The sequence below is a fragment of the Numenius arquata genome, chromosome 16, assembly GCF_964106895.1.
Source record: "Numenius arquata chromosome 16, bNumArq3.hap1.1, whole genome shotgun sequence".
Lineage (NCBI taxonomy): Eukaryota > Metazoa > Chordata > Aves > Charadriiformes > Scolopacidae > Numenius > Numenius arquata.
In genome coordinates this window covers 16,209,178-16,234,589 of record NC_133591.1, presented here as the reverse complement: position 1 = coordinate 16,234,589, position 25,412 = coordinate 16,209,178, and the positions used below count along the sequence as shown (strand labels likewise).

Below are 25,412 nucleotides of genomic sequence, written 5' to 3'. Positions count from 1 at the left end.
GGCAGCAGCGCTGCTCGCCGCCTTCCCTTCCCCTCCCTGCAGCACCCGCTGCCGCTTCTCACACGGCTTTTCTGCCCAACGCAGGTTGTGAACGACGCCCGGAGCCCGGGACGGAGCCAGCAGTGGGTTTATCATGCGAGGATGTGCCCGTGCCCTCGCTGACCTGCTCGCCATCCCCATCCCCGCTGCCTGTCCCGGCCGGCGCCATGGGAGGATGCTTCTCCAAGCCCAAACCAGGTGACTGCCCTCCGGCGCCATGCCCCTGTGGCACCGAGCCCCCATCCCGCTGGCCCCGTGGGGAGAAGTAGGTCAGCGGTGGCCAGGGGAATGTTAATTCTCGGCTCCCGCAGGGAGGATTACCGGCCCGTTAATCCCCCCAAATTCCTCGGCGCTCGTACTCCCAGGTGGGTGGGGAGCTGTGCGGGGGCTGCAGCGGTGCGGGGAGCGGTGGGCGGATGGGAGGAGATCTTAACCCCCACCCTGTGACCCCATCCAAAGCTCCGCTGCCAGCTCTTCTCCGTCCCAAGTCCTTGTACCCCCCTTTACCCCCCCAACCCCTGCCTTCCCACAGCACCGGGGGGCTGAACTGTCCCCTTGTGCCCCAGGGTGGGTTTTTGGGTGACACCGTCCCCATACCAACATGTGGCTCCAGCACCTTCCTTGCTCCCGCAGCTTTGCCACTTACTGGCCAGTTTTGTCCCTGCTGGGACAGCATGCTCAGGGAAGGAGCAGGAGAACCTACTGCTTGATTTCTTGGTGCTTTCTCAGTCCCACCACCCAGGCCAGGTCCTAGGGCTGCTCCGCTCTCTGGATTTCATTTTCTTGGCGAAGCTTGTCTGTGCATGCTGCTTCTGGTGGGGAAAGCAGCTGTAGGCACCTGGGTATCAAGGATGTTCCCCTTGCCCTGCACGCTCCTGCCGCAGCTGGCTCGCTCCCTGCTCTTTGTGGTTTGGCGAAGGTGGGCGTACGTAGGAGAGGAGGGGGCTGCGGTGCAGGCTGTGCAGGTAAACCGGCTGGTCGAGGGACATCTGGTGTTGAAGTGTCAACATTAAGCCTTGGTCCCGAGTGTGGTTGCCCAGGGACTGATGCTGGTGCATGGGGGGGCTGGTGCCATCAGCGTTGCGGAAGGTGCCTTTGAGAGGAGCTCCCATCCTGCAGCTCGTTTTGGTCAGCTAAGAGGGAGCTAAACGAGGACCATGTCCTTGCTGCCTGCTCGTGCCCAAGGGCAAGGGGAATCAGATAGCCGTGCTGATCGCAGAGATCAGTCAGCGTCCACACTTAGCCTTTGTGGGTGTCTTTTGGGGACCTTTTATTGGCTTTTTGTCTTCATTGCCTCAGGCAGTGGGGATTTCAGGTTTGAAGGACTCAGGAAAGTCAGAGGGGAGATACGAGTCGTGTCTGCAACCCACTGAGCATCCACTGAGTGAGGTCCTCTGCCTTTGCTTTGCAAGGCACAGGAGAAAATAAAGGTGGTTTTCTGTCCTTGACCTGTACCGTGGTTATTTTATGGGCCATTGCAGTGCGACAGCAATGTGGCTTTGGACACTGGGAACTGCAAGTTTTCTTCCATGAAAACCCACGCTGTTTATATCCTTCCCTGAAATGTTCAAGGAGTGAAAACACATCCAGGAATAAATGCCTTTGTTGATTAAACTTGTAACAAACTCTGGGGGCGGTTCCACTTTATTTTGTATACCATCAGCAAAATTGTGTTTAATCTTGGACTGGTGCAGGAATAAAAGCACTCTGCAGGCGTATTTCCTGAGCTGCAGATTTTCGTGTAGAGCTGTATTTGCATAGTGGGGCCAAGTGACTGAAAATGCCATCCTGTAATGTACTGCTCTCTGCAGCTCTGGTTTTCATTAGCAGTCTTCAAAGGCTTTTGACAAGCCTTTCCCCAGCCCCTGGTTAGCACACCACCGACTGCAGTGCTCCATCTCGGTGATTATAAAACCTGCAAATGCAGTGAGGTAAACATTTGCAAATACCGATTGTTCTGGCAAAGAGGTTTCACAGCCTTTTTGTGGTATTTGTCATTCCCGTTTCTTGCAGGAACTGGGCACCATCAAAGCTGAGTACCGGACTCCCCTATTTCTAAAAATACGCCTATCCCCTGTATGAATGAGAAGCAAATAATGGAGGGACAGAACAGAGCTATTTTCCCCATAAGTGCTGTTTTGACATGGAGGGAATATTTCAGATGCAGCCTGATGTTAACAGAATTTATTTGGACACTTTTGAAAGATGTATACGAAGTCCTTATCTGCTCCATCTTCTTGTATCCGAGAGAGACCCTCAGTCCCCCTGAGCACCCTTGGCATTTCTAGAGATGACCTTGAGGTTGCACACACGTTGCTGTGTGCCAGGAAGACCTTTTGATGAGCAGATCCCTGGTACAAGAGCTTTGGGGAGTGGAGCCCTGCAACAGTAAATAGCTATGCTGGCTGTACCAGAGGCCAGTCCTGAAGCCCAACTGCTGCTGCAGTGCCCGACCCCATCCTGATATTTAAGTGTTTAATTAAGAGCTTATATTCAAGCAGTGAAGTAATCTTCTCTTATCTCTAGTGCTGCAATCCCATGATGCTGGGTCCTCTTCTGAAGGCCCAGTTCTCAATCTCTGCGTAATTTTTTTTCTCCGGTTTTGCTCCGGGTGGGTGATGCAGGGGCGATGAGCTGCCAGCTGGCAGCCTGCGTGGGATCCCAGCGCTGCTCGGGAGCGGCAGCCGGGTCAGGACGACGGGTGAAGGGAACCGTGGTGCTCGGTGGGAGCTGCAGCAGCACTGTCTCTGCACCAGGCATGGGAGAGCGGCTTGCAAAACCTATAAAGTTGAGATTATTTTCTTTGTGCTCTCTGCTGGGCTCGGTGCGCGATGGTGGGGCAGGGCAGCAGCTCCAGCGCAGCACGGCATGTCTGCGGGTGAGCTTTGCCCTCTCACAGGGGTTGCTTTTGTCTCTGAGCAGGGATTGTGTCCCCTTGGCAAGGATACTGCTGGGGGGCTGCTGTGGGCTGCGTGTCCTCCTGAGCTTGGCTCTGAGGGTGCCCCCAGGCTTGGCTGGCAAGTCTGACCTCCTCGTTTTTGGGAGCGTGGCATTTTCTGAACAGGGCGTCTGGAAAGGGAGGGTACAGCCGGGCATGTTTGACATGGTGGTTTTGTTGTTAGCTGTGTCATTTTTAATAGAAATGGTCTGGAGTCTCTTTGGGACCACCTAAAGTCGTTGTCCCCGAGGTTTGCAGTGCAGAGGCAGCGCGGACCAGCCCGGGGATGCCATCGGAGCGCAGCTCCGGAGGGCAGTGAGACCCAAACATGTCCCGCAGCGGTGGATTTACTCTGTGCTGGCTGCGGGAAAACAAACCCTGCTGGGGTAAACTGGGCTTTCTGGCCGTGCCCACTGTGTCCTGCTGGTCTCTCCGTCATCGCTGCCCTTGATGCTTTCCTGGTTCCCACCGCTCTCGGAGCTGACGGCACTGTGTGGCCAGTACAAGGCTGTTCCCTGCCCGCAGTGCTCGTTTGCCCTGTGCTGCAGCCCCCGAGCGGCAAACCCTGAGGCGTCGCAGGGGTCTGGGGCTGGGGAAGGCGGACACAAGGCTCTCCCCTCCGCTGGCCCGGCTCCTCCATCCCCTGTGGCTAGGCATCTTCAGTTACCTGGACTCCCCCAGATTCAAGCCAGCTCTTGGCTCAGGCCAGTTATCTCTTCTGCTGCACTGCGGTATTAACTTAGTATTTTCCTTGTTTCTACCATTTTAAGTATGTAACTTTAAATAGCCGGATACCTGTAGTTTAAATTTAGCCTCTAGAAGGGCACTGAGCCACACTGGGAACCTAACCCTGTGGTAAAGAACTCTTGGGTCATTTAATTGCCCTAATTTTTTAAAATAATGTCTGTGGCCCTGCACTGCAGCCCAGCCACCCTCCACCTGGTACACCTCCACCCTGCCCAAGTGTCGATGCCAACATCTCCAGCCTTGTGTCCCAGGCACCTGCCTAAAAGCAGGCAGAGGCTTTGACTTTTCACAGAATCACAGAATATTTTTGGTTGGATGGGACCTTCCAGATCATCGAGTCCAACCAACAAAAAAAAAAAAAAACAAAACCAAAAAAACCCCACCAAAACACCACACCCAAAAAATCCCAGAACACCGACACCAAAACCAAACCAAACGCCCACAACCACACCCCACACGCACCCACAAACAGGCGCAAACCAACAATCTCGGGCACCAGAGCATGCCCTGAAGTGCCATGTCTACATGTTTCTTAAATCCCTCCAAGGATGGCGACTCCACCACCTCCCTGGGCAGGCTGTTCCAGCGCCTGACCACCCTCTCAGGAAAGTCATTCTTCCTAATATCTAATCTAACCCAACCCCCCCCCGCCCCAACTTCAGACCATTTCCTCTGCTCCTGTCATTATTCCCTTGGACAGGACCAGAGGCAGGGGAGGTTTAGATTTTCCCACAAGGCTGTGAATAGTGATGGAGAAGAATTTATGGGAGATGTGTTTGGGTATTAAAAAAATTACAGGAGGTGTAATGGGGTATGAATGACTGACCGGTAGGTGTTAATGGCATGAGGCAAAGCATAAGAGCATTGTGGCCACAGTGTGAAAAAAAAAAAAGCCCTGAGCCAACCATGATAAATGGGGTTGGGAAGCAATTCCTGGGTGTGTGCATGGGGGTCCCAGCAGTGCTTTGACCTGGAGGCCAAAAACATGGGAGGAAAAAAAAAAAAAGGTCAAAATTTATAGTCTTGGCAAGAGTCTGCATTTTAAGCAATTCTATGATTTTGGGGAGCTGACTCCAGATTTTTGAATACTAAAAGCTGGCAGTGCTGAGGTGATGTGGATGTATGGTATTAGCACCTGCTAATGCTCAACTGTTTTGTCTGCTTTTTTGATATATTCTTATGAAATGCTTTCAGCCCTGGCCTCCTGGTCTTTCATATAGATCTGTGTGTGTATATATAGAGAGAGATAAAAAAATACATATATATTAAAAATGTACATGAAGACACAAACCCACATACATACCCATGCATGTAAGTGGCGGTGGTGGCACAGGGTAAGCAGGCATATCTACATCTGTGTCTCCAGATGCATACGTACACATGCTCGGAGAGCAGCAGTTGCTCTGCCCTGGAAGCTACAGCTGTCGCCCTTGTCCCCACCAGCCGTGGCCAGGACAGAGCTGCTGTGTGACAGTGGTGGCTTTGGCCGGTCCCCGAGGAGCTGGCCACGGCACAGATTTGTAAGCACGTGCCTAAAACTTTCCAAACCATTTATTTTAAGGTCAGGAACCTCTTCTAGGAGTTATAGAAAATGACTGTCAAAGGGAGGGAGCGCACTGGACCCAGCCACACCATGCCAATCGGATTTCAGAATTAAACTTGGATTTATAAATATTTCATTTAAATGTAATTTTCCCTGCTGGCGATTGAAGCAGTTTGCAGGATCAGCTCAGGTGCCACTGAGCCCCGGATTCCTGGAGGGATCATCCCTCAGGAATGCAGGTCTCTGGCCAGAGGGACACCCCACACGGGGCCAGGGGGGACAAGGAGGAGGAGGGGGAAAAGGGGGGATACAGGGTCGGGGAGAGGCAAGTGGGAGTTGCCCCCCATAGAGGCAAGTGGTGAAGTGTGGGGGCTGAAATAAGAGAGGGAAAGACTTTGTACCCCCTTTTCTTTTGCTCTGGACATTTGTCCAGCAGTGTCAGTGAGTGCTGAGTGGGGACGGCTGGGAGCGCTGTCACGTACTGGTGCCAGAGACCTGCTGCTTTTGCGTATGTTTTTCTGACCGGGAGAGAAGCGAAGAGCTCAGAGCTAAATTTCTGTCTTCATCCCTGCAGGTTCATATGCTCAAGGATCAGCAAGCACTCCGGGTGCTCACCTGACCCAAATGTAGTTTGGAAAACAAAGCTCTGGGGCATCAGGCCAAGGGAGAGATGGGGGAACGGCATCAACATCATCGTTAAGGCTCGGAGCCGCCGGCTTCGCCAGTGCCAGTCCAATCCCATCCTGTGCCGTGGTTGGCAGCAGCAGCATCATGCTACCCGGCTCCGGTGTCTGGCTGCAAGGATGCGCAGCCACCTTCACTCCAGATAAATGTCTGATCGATTGGCATAAATAGATGTTCGTTATATTTCCTAACTCTGTCCTGGAAAATCTGTGTCTGCTTTTCCAAATGCAATAGCAAAACAGTGCTTAGGGCAAGTGGCTTCTTTGCTGGGTACCTGCAGGGAGCCGGGCTGCTTCTGTAGAGCTCCAGGAACAAATTTGGTCATAAGAACTTTTTTTTTTAAATGCATGGTGCTGGGCCTACTAGTTTGCAATAGCTCCTGAGCTGGCAGCTGCAATAATGCAACAGAAGTTCACATTTTCTGTTGGTTCAGCATGGATACACAGAAAATTGCTTGACAGGACCTGTCTGCCAGTGCCCCCGGTGAATCCTGCTCCTGGCGAGTGGCAGGATTTGGCACTTTGGCAAAAAGCCACCCCATCTCCTGCCCTGCTGAGCTGGCACAAAAAGCAGAAACCTATAGGGCTCAAAACAACTGCCTGCCTTTGGTGCCTGGACGGCCATGGCCACTTGCTTTTCTCCCTTCCTAAATGAACGGCCTTCATCCTGAGCTTTTCTGCCACTGTCCTCTCAATGGGCTTACAACAAATAGTCTGGGGCAACTGATGAAGTTGCCCCCTTCTCTTGCTGCAGGGCTGGTCCCTCCTTCTGGGGTGTGTTGTCCCCCTCTCTTTGTCTTTCCTAAACCTGTTAGGTTGTGAGCTTTAATTTTTATCTTCTGCATCTTTTCCTGTCCGTGACATTTATAAGACAGGGAGAGCTCAGCAATCGCCCATTTGCTTGAGAAACTTCTTCAGTCTCTGGCACTTACCCCTGGCTCGCTATAGAACTCCCCTGGGGTTTATTATAAATATTAATGGCTTTAGTTTTATGAAGTCGCTAGGAGCTAAAGGGATATTTTTCACTTTATGATGTGAGAGCTCATCACCGGCTTCCTCTGATGCTCCTGCATCCATCCTGCTCCCCTGGGCACGGGGCAGTGGGTGGGTGCTGGATGGACCTCAGTATGTCTTCACCTGGGTGGCCAAGGAGAGCCCCTCTGCTCCCCCTCCATCCCTGCGGGGGGAGGGCAGTACCAGCAGCAGGTCCCAGCTGAGGCAGTGGTGGGGCAGGGGGACACGAGGGGCAGCCCCCAGGCCGTGCCATGCCAGGGCTGCCTTGGGTGGTGATGGGCCGAGGGGACCTGCGGGCTCTGGTGTCCCCTCTGATGGTCGGAGGGATGTGCTGCGCTGGCACAAGCAGCTCCCCTGTGTCCCCGGGCCAGGGATGCTTTTATTGTCAAACCGTGTTCAATGGTGTAGACCTCAGTGGAACGGACAATCCTTCCTTTTCTCACTTAATGCTCAAGGTTCACTCTACACTGAAAACCTCATGCAGAAATAATTTTGGATATTTCTAGTTCCTTATTAACTGGTCTCCATCTAATGAAGCAGCTTTGTGCACCGTGCAGTGTTGGCTTTCGCTTTCAGTTAATGTTATCTACAAACAATTAAAGGGTTTTTTGAAGTCTGTCTGAGCCCCAGAGGCCTTGGCATGCCTCACATCTACCTGCCTGAAGCTGTTTTCCACTAAACAGGACAGGAACTGTGACTGAGGAGTTGTTTTGCACCCATGACTAATGTCTGCTTGCAAGAATACATATTTTAGGCATGCAAAGGTGCCCAGTTGAGAAAGAGCAGTGGAATAAAGGGCTTGGGTAATCAAGCCGAGTTTGATATTAAATGTTTAATCTTCCCAAGCCAGCCAACAAAAAATGTCTGTTTTGATGTCTGTCAGCCCCTTTTGGAGTCCAGGGAAGGAGGGAGAGGCAGAATGGCAGCAGAACCCCCGGCTTCATTTTTGTGAAGATTTCTGTTTGTTTCTGCAGTTGAAGTGAAAATTGAAGTTGTGATACCCGAGAAGGAGAGAAGCAAGGAGGAGATGTCGCCCAACGGGAAAGCCAGCCCCCTGATCTACAAAGTCAATGGGACTGCCCGGCATTATCACCTGGAGGAGCATCCCATTGCCAGCAACCCCTACCACAACCCAAAGGATGTGGTGGAGGCATCTGTGTGCCACGTGAAGGACCTGGAGAATGGACAGTAAGTGCCTAAAATTTTTGCAGGTAAAACTTGAGAGACCTTATAACCCAAACCAACCCCCCTGTCTTCTTTTTTAGAGTTTCTGGAAGTGATAATTTAACTTAGTAAAATAATATTTTTTATTTCATCTTAAAAAATTACATCACATACAAGTGACAACTGTTTTTTACCAGAAGGTCTGCTGTTCCCTGCACAGTCCACCCTGGGACATGTTTTAGAAAGCTGTGATGTTCTATAGCAGAATTTCTCAACAGGATCTGCTCAGCTTGCTTTAGACAACCCTGACATTTTTTAATAAATTTATAGCCTTAGTAGTTTTACAAAGCGGTGTGAGTAGCGCATGGGTGGAGCTGGTGGGGCAGATTGTGTGCTCCATCACTTCTGCAGTGCCTTGCTCTTCTGGCTGAGCTCATCTCTTTCAATTTGCTGTTTCGCCAAGGATGCAGTTTTCCAAATCTTTTGCTAATCGCAACACACTTCAGCTGTGTACAGTTTCACTGACCTGATTTAAGATTTTTCTGAAATACAAAAAGTGCCTGTCCCGGACACCATGCTTTACAGGCTGGTGTTTCTCTTCTGGGCTAGATGTGCCCCTTCTGCAGCATGTTCTGTTTGTCTGATGGCCAACATCTCAGCGGGCTCTGTCCTTCTGTGAAAGAAATTGTAGTTTGAAATAGCTTTTATTCCAGTGAGGGAATGATATCAGGTGCGTGGGACACAGCAGGAGTCTGGCAGCTCTTTGCTTTAAACTGAACTATTACTTGTGATAATATTCGAAACTACTTTGTGCTAAACTTAAGGGGCTTCGTGGGCTATAAATTCTTCTCGTTAGGTAAGTTCATCCAGGAATAAACCGTTTTTTTCATTGTGATGGGAGTTTACTTATTAGACTGTTATACAGAGGGATGCACTGGACTCTGTTGGATTAAATCTTCACGTGATGAGGTATGGCTGGCTCTGCAAGCTCTGCTGCAGGTCAGAGCAGTGCTGGAGGGCCACCAGGACCTGCAGGCAAATGGCCTCCTCCAGCGAGAGGTGGGGGTGAGGAGTTGGTAGAGACGCAGAGGACTGGAACACAAGCGCAGTGGCTTCAGGGCTGCTTCTGGGCAGTGATGGGCCACCCACCGCTGCCTGTGTAGGTGAGCAGCAACAGCCAGGCTGGGGACGAGGGGACCTGGGGCAGAGCACAGGCAGTGACCAGGATTGTCTTGAAGCTGGAGCGAAGCAAAATGGGGAGACTGTCCTGGGAAATACTGGTTGCACAGGGAGAGCTCTGTTCCAGTGTCAAGACGTAGCCTAATGGCTGAGCACCAAGGGTCCATGGAGGCAGCTCCTGCCACCTTCGTGTTTGGGGTGTTACTAAAAAACCTGTGCTCTGCTCTAGTGCCCCAGTGCAAGAAGGACATTGGAAAAATAAGGCTGCAATAGATACATCGGCTGGAAAACATGGAGTACAGTAGGTGAAAAGATTCTAAGACCTGTGCCAGTTGCGGGGACGGTGAGGAAGGGGCTGGCTGCAGGCGGCTGTAACGGGGAGCTCCTCAGCTAAAGCCAGGGCTAGAAACTGGCATCGGGCTGGAAACTGAGCTCACACTTCAACTGGGTGTACATTCAGCTACTGAAACAGACTACCAAGTAGGGCGGTAGACTTGTTATCCCTGGACATTTTAAGTTGAGAATAGTTTTTTTTTTCTAGCAGGCTGAGTCTAGCTCAAAAGAGAAGTGCTGCGAGAAGGTCCCACAGCAGCGGGCCAGACCAAAGGAGTCCCTTCTTGCTCGGATACCCTGCGAGATTTTCTGGGATGCTTCTATCAAGGAGTGCGCTGGGCAGGGCTGTGCGGAGCACTGGCACAAGGGTCCAAGCACCTCTACCTTGTGTTAGTGTACTGAGTCTGCAAGGACAGGCTATTCTTTCTGCCCACCCTTTCTATCTTTTTGGTACCAAGATGGTCTCAGGAGAGCCAGTAAAAGCTACTGGCGGATAAACTCTGGCTGATGTACCCAGCGAGCCTCCCATAAGGCTAACTGGGGGAGGTCAATGAGCTGTAGACAGAAAACAGTCCGCAGTGCTCCCTTGGCTCCCGAGCAAAGGTCCTTTGCAGGCCAAAGCTGAGTCTTAGCTGGTGCTTCCCAAGATGGGGAGAGGAGTGGGGCAACAGAACAAATTCCCAACTGAGTAAATAGCTCAGCAGGGAGCAGTAAATCATCCTCTTGCTCACTCTGGAGTGAGTGTGGGATCGGGAGCCTTGCAGATGGCTGTGTGCTGCCTTGAAGACAGCAGGTCTTGTTTTTGACTCTCTCAGATCACGCAGTTCTTTGGTTAAGTTGTAAACTCTTTCACATATCTTATCTTCCCATAGAGTTATGGTTATCATTTAACTGAAGGTTTTATCTGAAGTACTGCACAGCTGAGGAATGCAGTAGGACTCGTACTGCTGTATTCTCCTTGTACTAGTGGAAGGACCTCCAAGTGTCCTACATGGGGAGCGAGCAGAGCTGCATCCCCCAGGAGTGGGGCTGCCAATTTACTGGGACAAAACGTCTCTCAAGGGCAGGCATGACGAGCTCTGCTGCTGTTTTTGCCCGAGGTGGCAAGGAAATTGAGCATTTGCTGTTAATCTAGTGGGACAGTTGATGCAGGTGGAGCAGGCACCTGCACGAAGACTTGTCCAAGGTGGGTTTGAAGGTGTTACAAGAGTGACAGTGGACTGAGCCTTGGTCTCATCTCCACGGCTGTGAAGCAGAGTGGGACAAGTGTCTCTGTAGTCTGGGTGCAAGTGACGGGATAGAGCTGGGATGTTACCCAAAGAGGAAGGAGCATGCAAAGTGAGTCCCATTCTTCTGAGACGCTGGGACCTATCGTGCATGACCAGCATTGAGGGATCACACATGGCCAGTAGCTTTCTTGAGCACATGGGGTTTGCTGGGTGCACAGTGGTGTATTCGGTACACCAAATGTAATGTGCCAGGCTTGCTGTAGAGAATGTCCACTTTGTGCAGTTGGAACAACCAGGATTTCCTGGTAAACATTAAGTTGTGCAGGGACAGTCTTTCTGGATGGAAGAGGGGACGTTTCCAGGGAACAGCAGCTCTGCACTCTGTGCCCAGCTCCCTGCAAAACGAGGGCTCGCTCCTCGTCTCTCTGCTTTCCTCCGTGGTGAGCTGAGCGGCTGTGCTGTAGGGAAGTAGCTGCTGATAATTGCATTGGGAAGAGGTTCGGTGCCTCCCACAGGGCCGTGGATCGCACAGGGTGTATCAGGGCTCTTGGGTGGAAAGGGAGCACCTGAGCGGTGAGAAGAGAAAGGGCACAGGACATGTTGGGATGAAGATCTGGTGGAGACATAGTGAGAGAGCAGAGAGTAAACCTCTGCTCAGTGCAGAGCAATGTCAGTCTCACACAATGGTGCTTGGGCAGCTGGCACTGCCCCTGTGGCTGGAAAGCTGCCGAAATCACCTTGACAAAGATCTGGGCAGATTGAGAAGTGGGGGTCTCGGTGCTGGAGCCTCCTCCACCCAAGTCTTGCAGCCTCCTGGAAATGATGAATGGTTGAAAGACTCATATTTCAGCGGATAGTGCAACTGCCCAGCATAATCATAGAATCATAGAATTGTCCAGGTTGGAAGGGACCTTTAAGATCATCTAGTCCAACCATCAACCTCACTCTGATAAAAAAAAAAAAAACCAACAAAAACCAAAACCACACCCACATCACTACACCATGTCTCTAAGGACTGTGTCAACCCGTCTTTTAAATCCCTCCAGGGATGGTGCCTCAATCCCTTCCCTGGGCAGCCCATTCCAAGGCTTAATAACCCTTTCCATGTAAAAATTTTTCCTGATATCCAATCTGAACCTCCCCTGGTGCAACTTGAGGCCATTTCCTCTTGTCCCATCGTCTGTTCCTTGGGAGAAGAGACCGACCCCCCCTGGCTACACCCTCCTTTCAGGGAGTTGGAGAGAGCGAGAAGGTCTCCCCTCAGCCTCCTTGTCTCCAGGCTGAACACCCCCAGCTCCCTCAGCCGCTCCTCACACGACTTGTTCTCCAGACCCCTCACCAGCTCCGTTGCCTTTCTCTGGACCCACTCCAGCCCCTCAATGTCTTTTTTGTGGTGAGGGGCTCAAAACCGGACACAGCCCTCGAGGTGGGGCCTCCCCAGTGCCCAGTACAGGGGGACCATCACCTCCCGAGTCCTACTCACCACGCTGTTCCTGAGACAGGCCAGGATGCTGTTGGCCTCCTTGGCCAGCTGGGCACACTGCTGGCTCATGTTCAGCCCACAGTCCACCAACACCCCCAGGTCCTTTTCTGCCAGGCGGCTCCAGCCACTCTGCCCCCAGCCTGGAGCGCTGCAGGGGGTTGGTGTGACCCAAGGGCAGGACCCGGCACTTGGCCTTGTTGAACCTCATCCCATTGGCCTCGGCCCATGGATCCAGCCTGTCCAGATCCCTCTGCAAAGCCTTTCTACCCTCCAGCAGGTCAACACTCCCACCCAACTTGGTGTCATCTGTGAACTTACTGAGGGTGCAGTCGGTCCCCTCGTCCAGATGAAGATGTTAAAGAGAACCGGCCCCAATACCGAGCCCAGGGGGACACCACTCGTGACCGGCCACCAACTGGCTTTAACTCCATTCACCACCACTCTCTGGGCCCGGCCCTCCAGCCAGTTTTTAACCCAGCGGAGAGTCCTCCCGTCCAAGCCATGGGCAGCCAGTTTCTCCAGGAGGATACTGTGGGATGAAACTGCCTAAATGCAGCCCAGTTCTGTATATGGTCTGCAGGGCTTGGAAACTTGCGAATAAAAGCACGTGTTGCAGCTACATTGCAAAACCCGTGCCCAGCCAGCCTAAAGCACGCTGAGCAACGTGGCACGGCCAGCTAGGTGCTGCTGGCCACTGGGGAGGAGATGCCAGTCCCTGGGGGACCAGCTACTGTGGGCAAATGCACCACTGATGGGGGACACTGCACCCAGGTTGTGGCCGATGCAGAGGCGGGCATCGCTCAGCATGGCCCTACTGAGCTGGGGGGCTGCAGGTCAGCTGTTGGACAAGCCAAGGCAGTTAGAAAGGGTTTTCTAAAATGCTGCTTTCCAGCACTAATGGCAGCATTAGTCACTCATCCAGCAGATGGGGATGCTCAGTAGCTCTTTCTGTCTTTGCAGATAAGATGCATGATGGGCAAAGAGATGCTTTTGGCCAGGGCAGGGGTGACTGGAGCCTCAGCCTGGTCAAGGACCAGTTGGCTGCAGCTGAGGAGGTGTGACCCAGAGAGCTGGAAAATGGCAAAGCTTTCCATAGAAAAGATTCTTGCTGTGCTAATCATGCTTTTGTCCGGGGTACCACACCAGCAACTGTGGTCTTTCAAAGGGTACCTGAATCTCCCCAGAGAATAGCTTGAGGGTTGAGTTGGCTCCGGTGCAAACACGAGGCTGAGTCCAGCAGCAGGAGGGAGGTAAAGCCCCTTGGTGGCACAGAGCTGGGGCCAGGACCAGAGCATGACCCCTTGGGGCGCAAGGAGGCAGACCCCAAGGCTGGAGTACGCAAAAGGTCAGGATCACCTCTCCTGGTATTCAAGTGTCAGAAATGTGTTTGCTTTGACTGAGTGAACACAAGCCTGGCAGGGACCTGCTGAGCCGCTGGGGCCAGGAGGGGAGGTGATGTCACAGTAGAACCAGTTTGGTTTCTTGCTCCCACTGTATGCTGAAAAGCTTTATTCTGAGTCCCTGGACTCAGGTGGAGACCACCAGCTGCTTCCTGAGCAGCTGGAGAGGTGCTTTGGGTCACCTCTTGGCACAGTGATGGGTGAAGGAGCTGCCACTCAATGCTTGTATGTGCCCCAGGCTGGGAGCAGCAGAGCCACCTCTGAAGCCAGCTCGGTGACAGGGGTGACCCACATCTGTAAGTCACCTGGAGCTGGTGGTGAGCAAGCTGAAGGAGGGGGGAAGCCTGGTGGGACCAGGGCTGGGGTGCAGGGTGAGGGGGTGGCATTCCCTGCCAGGCAGATGTTCTGCTATGTGTTTTCTGTGCTCCTCCTCCCCAGGATGCGGGAAGTGGACCTGGGCTGCGGGAAGGCTCTGCTCATCAAGGAGAGTGGCGAGTTCCACGCCGTGGGACACAAGTGTCCCCATTATGGGGCTCCACTGGTCAAAGGTCAGTCTGTATCACATCCTGGGAGACTAACCAAGGGCATCAGTATTGGCAAAAGACAGCCCAGTGTTCATCCAGCTGTGCTGCCAGGCATGGGGCAGTGCTGTGCCACACGCTCAGCATCATCTTGGCATCTTCTCTCTGGGGGAAGGCATGGGCAGAAAGCTGGGGGAGCACAAACCTCCTGGGAGCTCTTTGCCACAAGTCTGGTTTGCTGGTGACCCCTGTTTGCCACTGCTGGTCACAGGGCTGGGGCTTCTTTGAGTGACTTTGGAGAACAAAATGGCACAGGCACCATTAAATTTGGTGTCTGCTTCATTCTTCAGCTGGAGCTGAACCTCTCTTTGATGGTAGGAAACAGCTGCAGCTCGCTGCTCCCATGCAAAGCTCGGTTTCACATTGTTCAATTTATCGGTTCCCAGCCACTGAGGAGTTAGAATGTCTTAAAGGGGGAAAAAAAAAAAACACCTTATGATTTTTCAGGCCACGCAGTCTTAAAAAACCCCACAAAACCACAGCTCCCTGTGAATCAAAGTCCTGTTTCTTGGGGCAGGAGTAAGATCTTTGGGCTGATGGGAATCTTTCAGTAGCAAACTTTCAGTAGCAAAAAAAATAATGTTCCTGGTGTTATTGATTGAAGTGGGATGAAGTACGGTGGTTTCCCATCTTGGCACTTACAAAATAAGCATCCTGGCAGTTTTTCAGCATGGGTTTTAGGCAGGTCCCTACCCAGAGTCTGAGTTATGGCAGCAGGCAGTGCTGGCCTGTCTGCACGCTGAAGTGTCTCAGCCAAACTGAGGGCAAGGGGCACTTTGCCAGAGGTGGGATCCTGGGGCACAGCAGAGCATCCTGCTGAGTGCCCTCGGGGCTCTGCTGGCCCAGCAGCAGCTCTGGGTGCTGGTGGCCATGCTCTCAGCCCCTCGCCTGGGGCTAGCAGCCCTCTGAGTAGGGCAGAAGAGGCACTGCCCCAGTGGCCAGCGGAGGTGGGAGCCCACCTGCCTTTCAGAGACCTGCGGGCACATCCCTGGGAGTGGCTGCTCGCGGAGGGGTCTCGCTGGGGATACAGGATTTGATGCAGGAGTAAGTGCAGGGGCTGCCCCTGCGTCCCCAGGTGTGGTGGGTGACAAGATGCGGCACTGCTGTGTATCCGTTCGCTCTGCCCAGGCGTTGTGAGCCAGCTCTTCCAGGCAGGGAACACCAAAGTCCAAGGTAGCAGCCTCTGAGCAAACACTTGGGAGGAGTAAACTTGTGGCTTTGTGCCTGCCTCGTGCTTTCCTGGCGGTGAGCAGGCTCCTTGCTGGGTTGGGATCTGCTCTGGAACACGCCTGCTCTAAATAAGTGATGCTCCGCTCGAGGCGCTGCTTGCTCCAGTGCTACTGGGGCTCGTGGAGGTGACAGCGAGACCCTGGAGACTGCAGCCCCAGGCCCTGCCGGAGAGCGAGATTATATTCCAGGCAGAGCAGGGAGCTTTGGATCTGTGCTCAGAGGTGCTGAGAGGGCACTGTCAGCCACAGCATTTTAGATGAGATCCCTCATAGCAGATCCCAGTTGGGTACTGTGTTCACCCTCTATCCCAAACGGCTGCTCCAGTCCCACATGCAAGTTAAGAGAACTCCACATCAAGTAGCCAAGATGCTGTTGACCATCCAGGTCCACAGCAGCTGCCACGTGTCCTGTGGGAGAGGTGACACCTCTAGGTAAAGGAGTGTCATGGGGACATGCTTGCAGAGTCTGATCGTTGAAGCTGCTCTGCGTGGAGCAGCACAGCTCCTTCTGCCGCAGGCGGCCCTGGGCAACAGTATTCAGCCTTCAGGAGGTCAGCCTTGCTCAGCAGTGGCACTCACGTTGTGAAGAAGCTGAGGCGTCCACTATCACTGGGACAGGAGGAGGGAGACCTGGCCTCTGCCACCTCTGCCCTGGGCAGGTCATGGCAGCTGGATCTTGGGGGGCTGCAAGCAGGGATGGGAGGGAGCTGCGGGGCAGCACCAACTCTACTCTGTCATGTTTCCTGCAGGGGTTTTGTCCAAAGGAAGAGTCCGCTGTCCCTGGCACGGAGCTTGCTTCAATATCAGCACAGGAGACATAGAGGACTTTCCTGGCTTGGACAGCTTACCCAGGTTCCAGGTGAGACCTTTGTGCTTGCAGCAGCAGAGGAACTCACAGAATCACAGCATGGTCTGGGTTGGAAGGGACCTTAAAGATCACCTAGTCTAGCCCTCCTGCACTGAGCAGGGACATCTTTCACCAGATCACATTTCTCAGAGCCCCTCCAACCTGACCTAAAATGCCTCTAGGGATGGAGCATCCAAAATTTCTCTTGGCAACCTGTTCAGTTGTCTCACCACCCTCATTGTAAAACATTTCTTCCTTATGTGCAGTCTAAATCTACTCTCTTTTCGTTTAAAACCATTAGCCCTTGTCCTATCACAACAAGCCTTGCTAAAAATTCTGTCCCCATCTTTCCTATAGGCCCCCTTTAGGTGTTGAAAGACTGCAATAAGGTCTCCCTGGACCCTTCTCTTCCCCAGGCTGGACAACCCCAACTCTCTCAGCCTGTCCTTGATCAGAGGTACTCAAGCTCCCTGATCTTTTTTGTGGCCTCCTCTGGACTCTTGCCAACAGGTCCATGTCCTTATGATGTTGGGGGCCCCAGAGCTGGACTCCAGGTGGGGTCTCACCAGACCATAATAGCAGGGCAGAATCCCCTCCCTTGACCCACTGGTGATGCAGCCCAGGATGCGTGTAGCTTTCCGGGCTGCCAGCACATATTGTCAGCTCACGTCCAGCTTTTCATCCACCAGTACACCCAAGCCCTTCTCCTCAGGGCTACTCTCAATCCCTTCATCCTCCAGCCTGTACTGATACCAGGGATTGCCCTGACCCAGGTGCAGGACCCTGCACTTGGCCTTACTGAACTTCATAAGGTTCACATGGGCCCACTTCTTGAGTTTGTCCAGGTCCCTCTGGATGGCATCCTGTCCCCCTAGAGTATCAACTGCACCACTCAGCGTGGTGTCATCCACAAAATGGCTGTTTGCATTGGGATAAGCATGGTCTTTTAAGGCACGGAGCAAACTTTTTCCAAGCACATGCTGGGGTGGCCGGTGGCACCTCACCCAGCTCTCCTTCCTCCCTGCAGCTCCCTTTACACCCACCCACGGGCATCAGACACCTCCTGGGAACCTGAGGGTGGAGGTGCACAGTCTGGGAGGTCTCTTGTCCAGGAGTGGGGTGGGACTGAGGAACAAGCCGTAAGCCTGAGATACAGATCAGGTTTTACACTGACCATTGGTGCATAATTGATAAGAGACAGGAGACATCCACAGCCTTGAGCTGGGGTGAGCCCTGGCATGGCCTGAGCTGCTCTGCAGGAGACCTGGTGAGATCGCTGCTCCGTTCGTTAGCTGTTGCACAGAGGGAGTAATCGCCCTCTTCATGCCAGAGGCACTCATGGTCCTGCAAACCGCTGCTGTTCTGTCACCCTCAGGTGAAGATTGAGAAGGAGAAGGTGTACATCCGAGCAAGCAAGCAGGTGAGGGGCCACGGGCATCCCAAAATCAAGGCCCATACTTTTGCTTTTTGCTCTGTGTGTGGGGGGGTGGGAGGGAAATGCTTTTCTGTGGGCTCCCTGGCAGGGGAAGCAGTGCCTGAACAGAAGGACACGTGAGCATCCAACATGGGTAAACCAAAGAAAGGTCCACCTGTCCTGGTCCTGTCTCAAGCAACAGCCTGAAGTTCGTATGGAGGCAGGAGATGGTGTGTCCCCCTGCTGTCCTGCCTGTGCTCCCCCAGCCTCCCTGCTGGACACCTGAGTTGGGGTGTCCATGGATTCAGGAGGTCTTACTAGGTCTTTGTCCTGAACTTGTCCTGTGTTTCCTTAAGCTTTTAGCAACTTTTAATTTAGTTGGCCCATGGAAACAGGCCTCTTCCACCAGCTTTTTGGCCTTGTCTGCTCGGTCTGAATGTGGCATGGCGACGACAGAGGTCATCTGTGCTCCCTCTTGAGCCCAGACCTCAGCTCCTTTTGCTGGAGAGGAGCCTGGTTTGTGGGCAGGGATGGCTCTCATCCCCCCAGATAGTATGCAGAATGAAGCCTGTTCAGGACACTGCCATCTTTCTTTCCATGAAAAGCCACCTTCTGATGCACATTTGCACATATGCATGTGTGAATCCAGCCGCTCAGAAACAGCCAGACCCTTACAGCACTTGGGTTAAATCCAGAGAGGTCACCTGAATGGCAGCATTTCTACTCCAGCTGGTTCAGGTGGGATGTGATGAGGAGGTACCTGTACCCTCTACCAGAAATGGATGTTGACCTCCAGTGGCTGGCAACTGGGGGTCTTTGCAGCAGGACTACAGTGGCACAGGCTCTTGGGTATGCTCTCAGGGGTTGGACAAGTTCATCAGCTTCTTGGGATATCAGAGGTATACAAGCTCTGCTCAAGCACAGGATAGAGTTCCTGATAGGACTTCTGCATTTCCATCTCAACTGTTGGTTGCAGAATTGCACAATGACACACCTGGGATGCTTTTTCTATTTTTTTTTTTTGCCCCCAGCTCTGTGTACCTGGATGAATTTGCAGAAGACAATGGTTTTGTTTTGTACCTTGTAAGGGTGTAGTGCACTGGATGGTGGAAAGGTATTTGGATGAGCATGGATTTGGAGTCCTCACTGGGTACAAGGGTACAGTTGTTCCCTTTCTATCCAAGCTGTTTTATGTCAATAGCGTAGTTGTCCCCATTCCTGCCCAGCTACCCAGGTTAAAGCTGAGAAAAGATAATGACTTTTCTTCTTGTTGTTGGTGGCATAGGCTCTTCAGACACAGAGGAGGACAAAGATGATGGCAAAGTGCATCTCCTTGAGCAACTATAACCTGAGCAGTACCAACGTGCTGATCATTGGTGCAGGTATGGAGTGGCGTGTGCTGGGACCACTGCGCATGTCCTCTCCCAGCCGGGTGTGCAGAGAAGGGTGTCTGTGCGCTGTGCACCTTCTGTTACTCTTCCTGTGTCCCTCCCTGTGCAATGGGTCAGACCAGAGGGTCTTCCTGAGCCTCTTTGTACTACACACTAATGGTCCAAAGGTGCCCTGTACCTCTGGTCTGTGGAGCTTCGTAGTTCCCTGTCACAGTCCTTTGTATTGGGTGCCCTGAACCCTCTTCTCTCTATGCCCTCCCCAGATACATCAGTAACCTCTGATTTCCACAACTGATAAGTGTAAAGTCCTCTCAGATGTTCCTGTGACACAAACACACCTTTCCTCTTGGAGCCTGCACATCTCTGTCTCATCCCATTGCGGCTTCCTGCGGCTCCAAAGCTGTCACCCCAAGGGTCTTCTCTGAAGATAAATTCTTCCGTCTTCCCAGAAAATATCAAAACCTTGCATGAAACAGCAAAACTGCCAAGCTATCTTTTCTTATCTCTTGTTCCAGCTCTGTTTGTATAATGCAATTTTGGTAGAAAGCCTGATGGAGTGAATCCCATCTACCGAGTTTGCCTGTTTCTGGAACGGGTTGGATGCTAGACTGGACCATGTTGTGGTGAAACGGAGGGTGAGAGGAGGACACAAGCTGTCCAATGTTGGACCTGGGGCTGAGAGTGAATGGCTGCTCCTGGCACATGGGTTGTTCTTTCTTGATTACAACCCCCCAGGTCACCAGATCCAAGCTGTGGAGATGGGGAGCACACTGCAATGTCCTGCTCCTGCCATATCAGTTGCAGCTGGCAGCCTGAGCAGAGGGGAAAACCAGCCTGTCTGGCTTTTCCCTTACTGCTGGGTAACATTTTTCCCTTCCTTGCGCCCCTGCTGTTTGTTGACTGAAAGCCAGGGTGGGACGCTGCTGCTCCCCAAGGTCAGCTGGGCTGTCCTGGTGCATGGCACAGATGGACAGTCATCAAGATCTTCAGCCAGGGCACTCCACAGGCAACGTTAGCCATTGCTGAAGGAACTTTCTCAGACTTGACCAGCTAAATTTACAGATCTGTTAAGACCGAGGTCTGTTCTGGTGGGTGGGAAAGGAGATTTCAAAGCTAGGGTTGTGAGGAAGAAGTGTTGGGAAGAAATCTATCCTGCCCTGCATCCAGGACCAAGATCCAGACATGCCCAGCAGAGCTGAGGGCAAGCGACTGTGGCCCCTTGCTCATGTGACGGTCATCCTGGCATCAATGCAGCATCTGTCCTGGCTCAGCATGCTGCAGACAGCTTCCATGGGATGTCCACCCACCTGTCCATTCTTCCACTGTCCCCCACCTCCATCAACAGGAGTGTTTTGTTAACAGACCAAACCATGATACTGTCCAGGTCCATCTTTGTTCATTGGTATTACAGAAACTGCGGCCCTAATAGCACTCATTGTTGATGATGTCATCGTCCCTTCTTTAGTTGCACAGAGACTCAGGACTTCTCTCTTGAGCTCTCAAGTCTCACCAGTTTGGCCAGAGAAGAAGGGACATGCCCATCAGGCTGCCTGGATGCAGGTGGACAGCACACCTCAAGGCAGCTTTTTGTTTGATTTAGCCTTTTTTATTATGTTTAAAAACAAGCAAACAAAAAAACTCAAAGAAATTGCATGCAAAATCCTCTACATGCAACCAACACTTCAGCCGTGGAGGATGGAGGTCTCCCTGCCCTCCGAGTCTGGCTGTAGATTCACCTGGAGCTGAGTGCACAGACCCTTCCTTGACCAGGGGAGTGCAAGGGCCTGAGCGTCTGCCCGTGCCCCTGAGCTTGTGAAGGTGTGTAGGCATTGGCAGCACTCCTCAGGTGTGCTCTTTGGGGGTTTGTGTGAGTTTAGGGGCAGACAAGTCCGGCAGAGGATTACTGTCACACCCCACAGACCAAGGGTCCCTCCCCCTGCCTGGTGCATCTGCCCCGACCGGCTTCCCCTTCAAGCTGTTTGACTTGGGAAGGGCCATGAAGTCAGGCCAGGGCTAGTGGAGACGGTGATTTCGGAGTCAGCCCCAGTGGGGTTTAAGAGCAAAGGGTTCAGACATTCAAGTGCCCCGTACACATGGCTGCCACCAGTCTTCCTTCTCCCGTAGGGGCAGCTGGACTGGTCTGTGCAGAGACCTTGCGCCAGGAGGGTTTCTCAGACAGGATTGTGATGTGCACGATGGACAGACACCTGCCCTACGACAGACCAAAGCTCAGTAAGGTTTGTATCACTTTGGGTACGTCTCATTCCTTCCCAGTTTTAAAATTTGCCCTAGAACTTGTCCCCACTGTTACTCATTGCAGCAGTGTGTCTCTTCTTTCTGATTTGTCCTGTCTCTTTTCCTTTGGATTTTCTTTTCTATTGTTGACTGAGATATGAAACACAAAAGAGGAGTTGTTCGGGCTCAGAACTAAGAGTACTCCAGCACAGGAACAAGGTCGTTCTTCATAGAGCTAGCAATAGCTGTCCTGGCCAGCTCGCACCTGAATGGATCTTCTTATTATGTTTCTGGATCAAAATCTTTAGGGCAATGAAATGGGGCATGTGAAAAAATTGCACTGTTTGCCAGGTTTTTTGTTAGTGCACGGTTCTTACTGCCCAGCAACGCTCCACGCCATAATTATTATGATTATCAGTCATCATCACAACTTGATAACTTGATCGCAGTGCAAAGATCACTTTTTCTGGCACACATCCCATTCCGCATTCCAATTTGTAGACACAGGATGATATTCTAATCACAGTTTTTATTACTGATTCCTGAGCCTTACTTGATATCAGACAGCAGCTCAGGCCCGACAGCAGCATTTGATCTTGAAGCTTGGAGATAACATCAGAACAGGTGGGTGTGTATTCCCCTTTATGTCAGGGATGCTTATCTATGGGGGCTGGTACTCTACAATCACAGCACCTAACTCTGCTCCCAGCCCCAAGGCAAAGCGATTTTCAAAGAAAGACAAACACGCATGTGGCTTTTTTGATAGCTTTCAAGCCATTTCTGTGCTTGGACAAGACCTGCTTGGGCTGAGGAGCAGCCGGCTGAAACCTGCATCCAAGAGTCACCAAGGTTGTGCTGGGGAGCTCAGAGAAGGTCGCGGTCCCTGTCCCAGCCAGGCGGCTCTCCAAAACACTTATCCTCGCTGTGTGAGTCTTAGACTGCCTTTTCCACTGTCTGTTAAATAGTAAGAACATCTCACATGCCAGAGATGTTATGCATGGTTTGTTAAACTTTCCACTAATCATCTCTGGCTGTAGTTGCTTTTGGAAGGTGCGTAAAGCCCATGGAAGAGATGGCAGAATTTTTGGGAACAAGCTAGAAAAGAAAAGGGGATTTTTCTTCATAGAATCATAGAATGGTTAGAGTTGGAAGGGACCTTAAAGATCATTGATTTCCAACCCCCCTGCCACGGGCAGGGACACCTCGCACTAGAGGAGGGTGTGAGTGGGACTAACCCTGGAAAGAGTCATTAGAGGAGGAGCACGTAAAGCTGTAAGGAGCAGACTTCTTGCCACCTGAAACAGCAGCATTGCCCTTCCTCTGCCTTGCTGAACATGTTATCAATCTGTCCCGGGGTCCTGCCGGACTGTTCCTCCATTTCCCCTTTGGACCATGACCTGCTCCCTGGTGTGCTGCAATGTCCCTGTTACCATCTCTGAGCAGCAGCAAAACCTATGGTGGTTGTGCAGTGCGCTCCCGCATACCAGCATGGGGGCCATCACTCCCAAGCCGTGGGGTCAGATGTTCCTCTCTGTAAACGCTGGGAGTTCGAAGAATTTGCAGTAAAACCCTGCACCTGCCTCAAGTCATAAGACCCAGGTATCTTCTAAGCACAGCGTTATCTGAAGTCGCGGGGTGTCCTCCAGGGCTCATCTCAGCCCCTGACTGAGCCAACTCCAGGGAGAAGGACCTTGCACATCCATCACTGGGGGCAGATGGTGAAGCCCTTGATTCCTGCTTCCCCTGTCCCCTTTGGGTCAAGCCCAAACGTCATGCCTGTGTGGCACGAGCAGATGCTGCTGCTGCTTGGCACTGTGTGATATGTTGCAGGGCTTGACCGTGGCATGTGTGTGGCCATGCCCGTCCCCACTGTGCTGCAGGCAGGGAGGGACGCACGGGAGCATGGAGTAGCTTGCACACAGGTCCCTTGGTGCTCAGCTTGTCATCAGCCTATGTCTGAGCTTGTGTCCACAGTATTAGGAGGGTATTACCAGAGAAGGCTGGGAAGAGCAGGAACCTTTATCTTGCAGCTAAAGATAAGTAGATATAGGCCACATGCCACTGCTTCGGCTTTTGAGGGAACTCGTGCTGCATAACTTGGGTGCTTTTGAAAGTGTTGCCCTTGCTGTGTTAATGCTGATTGTTCTTACTGCTCTTTTAGCTTCCATTTCCCCTGACAACTGGTTGTTTTCCAAATAATGGTGGTCTTATTTTGCTCCTATGAACTTGTGTGTGTGATGGGGACCTGCAGTTAGAGCTGCTTTGCAGATCCATAGAAGCACTTGCTGTGGTCCTGCCACCCCAAGCCGAGCAGGCAGAGAAGGAACCAGAGCCCAGTCCAGCATCTTATGATAACTCTTATTTGAACAGGCTTTGATTCCAGCCCCCGTAGAGCAACTCTTAACCCGTGCCATAAGGACTGACTTCAGACTACCGCTAACTCGGGCTCATAATAGGCATTTCTCCACTCACCTGTTCGACGCACAGCAGTTGACAGAAAAATGGCTTTTTTTTGCAGTCAATGGATTCCCACCCAGAGCAGATCACCCTGCGCCCCAAGGACTTCTTCCGCACCTATGACATCGAAGTCCTGACGGAAATGCAGGTAAGGAGAGTCCTATGCATACCGGCAGGTTGTCTTCTGCAAGTGCTGGTACCCAAAGTCAGTGTTTAGGAAATGTGGTGCCTGTCTCTGCTCTTGGCTCACTGGATGCTGTTGTAGAAGCGTTGGGTCTCCTCCTGCCCCTCCTGTTTTATGCCCCAGTGCAGGTTGCCTGTGGTTGTTCAAAACCACAGTTGATGCAGTTCCTCCCGTGGCAGGAAGGACACTCTGTGCAAATTCTGTGGTGACCATCGTTTCTTACCTACCATTTGTGAGCATCCTCACGTGGATCTGGGGTGACCAACTGGCCTCTGATTAGGATAATCAGCTTGCAAACAGCGCAGACAGTGATGGTTTAAACATCTCTCCCCATGTTTCTATTTGTACCAGAACTTCAAGGATTTGTGAAAAGGCAACTAGGAATATTAAAGGTCTGGGTTGGCTAAGCTGTGGACAGGAACACAGGGGACTAAAACCTAACAGACACATTGGTTGGGCTGGGAGCTCAGTGAACATCTGGGATTTCATCTCTTAACATTATTTAGGAATGATTTCAGGTTGCAGCTGTGGATATCAAGAACAAGACAGCCGTGTTCAAGGATGGATTCAAGATGGAATACAACAAGCTGCTGATAGCGACTGGAAACACGTAAGCTATGAACAAACATTTTAAAGATCAAGAGAAACTGGTTTATCTGAGAATGAGCTTGTGCCTAGGGATAAGGGGTCAACTATGGTGGTTGGATTCGGACAATGAATTTGTTTGCAAGAGTGGTTGCAGAAAAGGCAAGGAACACCTATTGGACATGTCTGTATATACCTATACCTATATCTATTTGATATATATCTCTATCAAGCTGTGCTGGGTATGTCTGCTCAGCCAAAGATAGAAAGCATCTGTGTCACCCAAGAGTCACCCAGAGAACAGGTAACCACCAGACATGGGGGCTGGCGGGGCAGCTGTGGGATTTGCTCCTTGGGGTGTCTCATGGTCAGCGTTAAGGTCAGAAGGGTGTTAACAAAAAGTACCAATTTAAGCAGTTGAGGTGCACGGACTGTTCGATGTTAAAGAAACTGATAGAAAACTGAAATTTGAAAAGGTAGAGGAATTTGTCAGCAGCACGATGTGCTTTTCCCTCGGGGCCAGCTCAACAGCGTATAGGGGAGACTCGGGAAATTCCCACTCGGGAAATTCCCATCATCTTAGTATATGAAAATGAATGCACAGGACTTTGTTGACAGAGGATGCAGAGAAGGTGGAGTTACTGAGTGCCTTCTTTGCTTCAGTCTTTGCTGCTCAGGCCAGCCCTCAGGAGTCCCACACTTTGGAGGAAATAGAGAAAGTCTGGATGAAGGAAGGC

General features: G+C 52.0%; 1 protein-coding gene across 3 annotated transcripts in view; it reads left to right on the top strand.

Annotated features, from left to right (window-relative positions):
* The first annotated feature begins 206 nt into the window (after positions 1–206).
* Positions 207–25,412, top strand: part of AIFM3 (AIF family member 3) — a 40,053-nt gene continuing 14,847 nt past the window's right edge. For 2 of the 3 annotated variants that reach the window (XM_074159409.1, XM_074159408.1), the window contains exons 1-9: positions 207–237; positions 7,939–8,152; positions 14,191–14,300; positions 16,312–16,421; positions 17,785–17,829; positions 19,109–19,205; positions 21,339–21,451; positions 23,968–24,054; positions 24,609–24,700. In XM_074159409.1, coding sequence (XP_074015510.1) covers positions 207–237; positions 7,939–8,152; positions 14,191–14,300; positions 16,312–16,421; positions 17,785–17,829; positions 19,109–19,205; positions 21,339–21,451; positions 23,968–24,054; positions 24,609–24,700 — 899 coding nt within the window. Of the gene's footprint in view, positions 268–7,938; positions 8,153–14,190; positions 14,301–16,311; positions 16,422–17,784; positions 17,830–19,108; positions 19,206–21,338; positions 21,452–23,967; positions 24,055–24,608; positions 24,701–25,412 lie in introns of all 3 variants that reach the window. The other variant, XM_074159406.1, reaches the window with a different exon arrangement.